Below are 4,569 nucleotides of genomic sequence, written 5' to 3'. Positions count from 1 at the left end.
CACTGAAAGTCAGTGTGCGCTCCTGTCCGCGTGTGGGGGTTTTGTTACACGCGGTTGAAGGTCTGCCTCCTACACGAGGGCAAGGAACGGTCTGCCTCACGTTGGATGTTAAGGCTGGGACGTTGCATTGCGATGCTGACTGCTTCTGATATCAATAAACGATTGTAGTTGCCTTCCATGTGTATTATTTTGGTGTTTGTGAGAAGTTCTTGTAATGATGGTTTTTTTTTTGTGGGGTATCCACAAGTGCTGATGAATGGCTCCTTGGTTTCTGTGGGCCTGCATGCGACGTTTGAGTGTGGTGGTTGTGTGTCCGATATAGCATTTTTGGGGACTGACATTGCTCGTCAGCACAGACAAACTGTATACTATATCAGATTTAACCTCTTTCTCCGTCGATGGGGCCGTACTATTTTTCATTACCAAAGAGGCCGTAAGGTTTGGTTTGCAGTAAATCCTTGCTGTTATTTTGTTATATGGCGCTAGTGGGGGTGGTTCCTCTTCGGCAGTATACCAAGGATGGCTTTCCTTTCATCTTCGTGGTGTTTGTTGTATGGTATCTGATGGTATATCACTATTTCTTTGTCTTTTGTCTTGTGTGTTGTTCCTCGGGGTCGGATTATGGAAAGGAGATAAAACTGCAGTGTACGTCATAATGAATAGAGATGAATACGACACCAAAATGGATAATATACTAAGTGATAATAATAAGTTTCAGCCACTTAAAAAAGACCCAACAAATGACCTCAAAAAGAAAATGATGAGACTAACAGAAGAAGCGAACAAAGAGCAGAGAACAGTAAGCTTTCCAAAATCATCGGGGACTTTGCACCCGGAAACTGCTACGGCACAGTCAAGATTCACAAACAGGGAAACCCGCTACGGCCCATTATATCCCAAATGACATCCCCCATGTATAAAGTGGCTAAGAAATTGAACGAAATTATAACGCCGTACATTCCCTCAACGTTCTCGCTAAAATCATCGACGGAATTCATCGACCTACTGCAAGACACCGCACCCGACGAAGACATAGCATCCCTGGACGTTGAAAGTTTATTTACTAACGTACCAGTGGATGAAACAATACAAATCATCATGGACAAGATATACCGCTCTGAGCAACCACCATTACCGATCCCCGAAAAAAAAAAAAATCTTAAAAGAGATGCTGGAAGCATGTACAAAGGAAGCCCCATTTCTCTCACATAGGGGCGAAATATATCGACAAAAGGACGGCGTGGCAATGGGTTCCCCCCTCGGGGTTCTTTTCGCAAACGCATACATGGCACACACAGAAGAGGTCACATTTGAAGAACACCCAAAACCCAGAATCTATGGGAGATATATTGATGATATCTTTATCACAACAAAGGGCGACAATGACATAGAAGAATTAGTAAATAAACTCCAAGCAAATTCTACATTAAATTTTACGGTAGAAAGAAGTGATGAGAAGATGCTCCCTTTCTTGGACGTACTTGTGACCCAAAAGAACAACAAATACAATACCACCGTATACACTAAAAAGACAGACGCTGGAAGATGCTTAAATGCTAGAGGAGAATGCCATGATGCATATAAACGATCTGTGGTAAATGCATACATAAAACGCGCCATAACACACTGTTCCACGTGGAAAGCGACTAACGAAGAAATCAACAGAGTTCAACAGCTGCTCACAAATAACGGATATCCAGATGACATGATCCAGCAAGTTGTCAAAAAGAGATTAGAGGCTTTCCATAATCCGACCCCGAGGAACAACACACAAGACAAAGACAAAGAAATAGTGATATACCATCAGATACCATACAACAAACACCACGAAGATGAAAGGAAAGCCATCCTTGGTATACTGCGAAGAGGAACCACCCCCCTAGCGCCATATAACAAAATAACAGCAAGGATTTACTGCAAACCAAACCTTACGGCCTCTTTGGTAATGAAAAATAGTACGGCCCCATCGACGGAGAAAGAGGTTAAATCTGATATAGTATACAAGTTTGTCTGTGCTGACGAGCAATGTCAGTCCCCCCAAAAATGCTATATCGGACACACAACCACCACACTCAAACGTCGCATGCAGGCCCACAGAAACCAAGGAGCCATTCATCAGCACTTTGTGGATACCCACAATAAAAAACCATCATTACAAGAACTTTCTACACAAACACCAAAATAATACACATGGAAGGCAACTACAATCGTTTATTGATATCAGAAGCAGTCAGCATCGCAATGCAACGTCCCAGCCTTAACATCCAACGTGAGGCAGACCGTTCCTTGCCCTCGTGTAGGAGGCAGACCTTCAACCGCGTGTAACAAAACCCCCACACGCGGACAGGAGCGCACACTGACTTTCAGTGAATTAAACATATATGTAATTAATATATATTTATGTATAATGTGTATATAATAACTTACTTTCAACTTTTTTTTTTTTTATATAATTTCTGTTGTTAACATATTTATTTATTTGTCTTATTTTATGTTTCACTATAGTCTTTTGCAAAATACATTAAAACTAGGTATCTGGCAATTGTACTACCTTTCCGTCCTCATGACGTCACAAAACGCATGTAGGCTCATATTTGTATCTTACGGGCTGCTCTGTGAGCAAGAGCCCGTGCTGACACAAGGTCAGCTAAATCAAAAACAACAAACATATTTGTATCAGTACGCTTGAAAACGTCAATACGTATAGGTTGGACGAACACAGCTGTCGCGTGTAAAAATACTGGAGTAAATGGAAGAACCCCATTATGTGTCCATTAGTAACCTGAACAATGAAGTAAAGAAAATAATTAGAAAATATGAAGCAATTTCAAAAAAGCTGGTTAACAGTGAGAAAGCCATTCTATTCAATGAATGTTGTATCCGTGAAAAATTGTGCCCTAGAAGTATTATATATATATATATGTATATATATATATCTATATATATATATGTGTGTGTGTGTGTGTGTGTGTGTGCGTGTATATATATGTGTGTATGTTTGTGTATATATTTATATATGTGTATTATATATATATATATATATATATATATATATATACAAACATACATATGAATATGTGTGTAAATATACACATATTCTCTAAACACTGGATAAATTACAACTTATCTATTTCAGTACATTTAGAGGAAAAAAAGTAACTTTCTAATGAAGTTTTGACCAATCACGACAGAGGTAAAAGAATATATATGATCCCAAAGTGTCAAATGGGCTCACTGACCATTTCAGGGTTATTCTCTCTCAGTTGTCTGAACGCCTCGATGCCGTAGTCATCTTTGCCTGCGAACTGCGCTGTCGTCTCTCCTACCAGCACCGAATAGAAGAAGAAGCAGAGGAAGAACATTGTTTCCATAGTCGAACTCTCCATCTTCTGCCTGAATTTCTGTCTCCTTCCTTAACGTGTCTGAATCCTGCCCAGGAAGAAAGGAAGGAGTAACGATAAAAAAAATAGATTTTCTCTCTCTAATGGTAACTGACTTTGTCGTGAGAAATTACTTCTAAGCCTGTACGTAAGGCAAATTATAAGTTAATTATATCTAAGCCTATACGTAGGAGAAATGATAAAATCTGAGAGTTTTATTGAACACTAAGAAAATAGAATCAATACTAAGGCTATAAATAAGATTTGGGGAGACTTGAAACACATTGTGTCTAAAGCAAAAAATATTTTCACCATCCACATAATCTGTTACACTGTCAGACATCGCGAAAAACGACTTGCTATTTCACAGCACTGTAAAGATCCACGTGGGGCAAAAACGAGGAACTGCTACCTAAGTGTCCCACGAACGAAAGCCACAGAGATCCTCACCAGTGTCCAAATGACTCACGAACGAATGCTACAGATGTCCTCACGCACGAAATTCCCAGACGGTCAAAGGGACCCACACGAACTGAGCGATTGACGTTAATCGGACCTCTACCTCCAGAAAGCAAGACAGTTTGGTGGTCCTCCTTATCTGTGGCTTCGCAATAATCCCCTTGCTTGGCACCTCCCACAGAATGGCTGACGAAAGCTGCTGCTACTGTGTTGATTATCTTGAAAGTCATTAATGGCTGATTTCATTATCTCTCTTTCTCTCTCGGTGGATTAAAGGGACTGGGTTCAAGGCTTGCAGTCCGCTAGTTGACCCAGCTACAAGTGGGTGCCAGTGTCAAACTGGGTCAATTGCAGGTGAATGGGGTCATGTAGTACCTGGAGATTGGCGGTTGAAGGTTTATGGTTAGATAAAGTATTATTGTTTAAGTATTAACTTGTTTATTTTGTTTATTTTACAAACATGAACATACACACACACTATTAGTGTTTGATTTTAAATCACGAAGAATAAAAAAACATGATGATTATACAAATAAACTTACAGCCACGAAGGAAAATTGAAATACTGGAGATGCTAAGTACTTTCGTCTTATTACCAAGACATGTTCACTAGTGTAATATATATATATATATATATATATATATATATATATATATATATATATATATATATATATATATATATATATAATATATTATATATACACACATAAATTATATATATGTGTGT

The 4,569-nt window shown here is 39.0% G+C and overlaps 1 protein-coding gene across 2 annotated transcripts in view; it reads right to left on the bottom strand.

The window, feature by feature from the left end:
- LOC135201614 (uncharacterized) overlaps positions 1-4,013 on the bottom strand; it is an 18,608-nt gene extending 14,595 nt beyond the window's left edge. Inside the window, exons 1-2 of one of the 2 annotated variants that reach the window (XM_064230672.1) lie at positions 3,793-4,013; positions 3,240-3,429 (exon numbers count right to left, since the gene is read on the bottom strand). In XM_064230672.1, coding sequence (XP_064086742.1) covers positions 3,240-3,386 — 147 coding nt within the window. In that variant the 5' untranslated portion in view covers positions 3,387-3,429; positions 3,793-4,013. The remainder of the gene's footprint in view (positions 1-3,239; positions 3,430-3,792) is intronic. The other variant, XM_064230671.1, reaches the window with a different exon arrangement.
- Positions 4,014-4,569: the final 556 nt, after the last annotated feature.

The sequence above is a fragment of the Macrobrachium nipponense genome, chromosome 28 (genome assembly GCF_015104395.2).
Source record: "Macrobrachium nipponense isolate FS-2020 chromosome 28, ASM1510439v2, whole genome shotgun sequence".
Classification (NCBI taxonomy): domain Eukaryota; kingdom Metazoa; phylum Arthropoda; class Malacostraca; order Decapoda; family Palaemonidae; genus Macrobrachium; species Macrobrachium nipponense.
The sequence above is the reverse complement of the archived record's forward strand: the minus strand, read 5'-3'. Positions and strand labels throughout refer to the sequence as shown.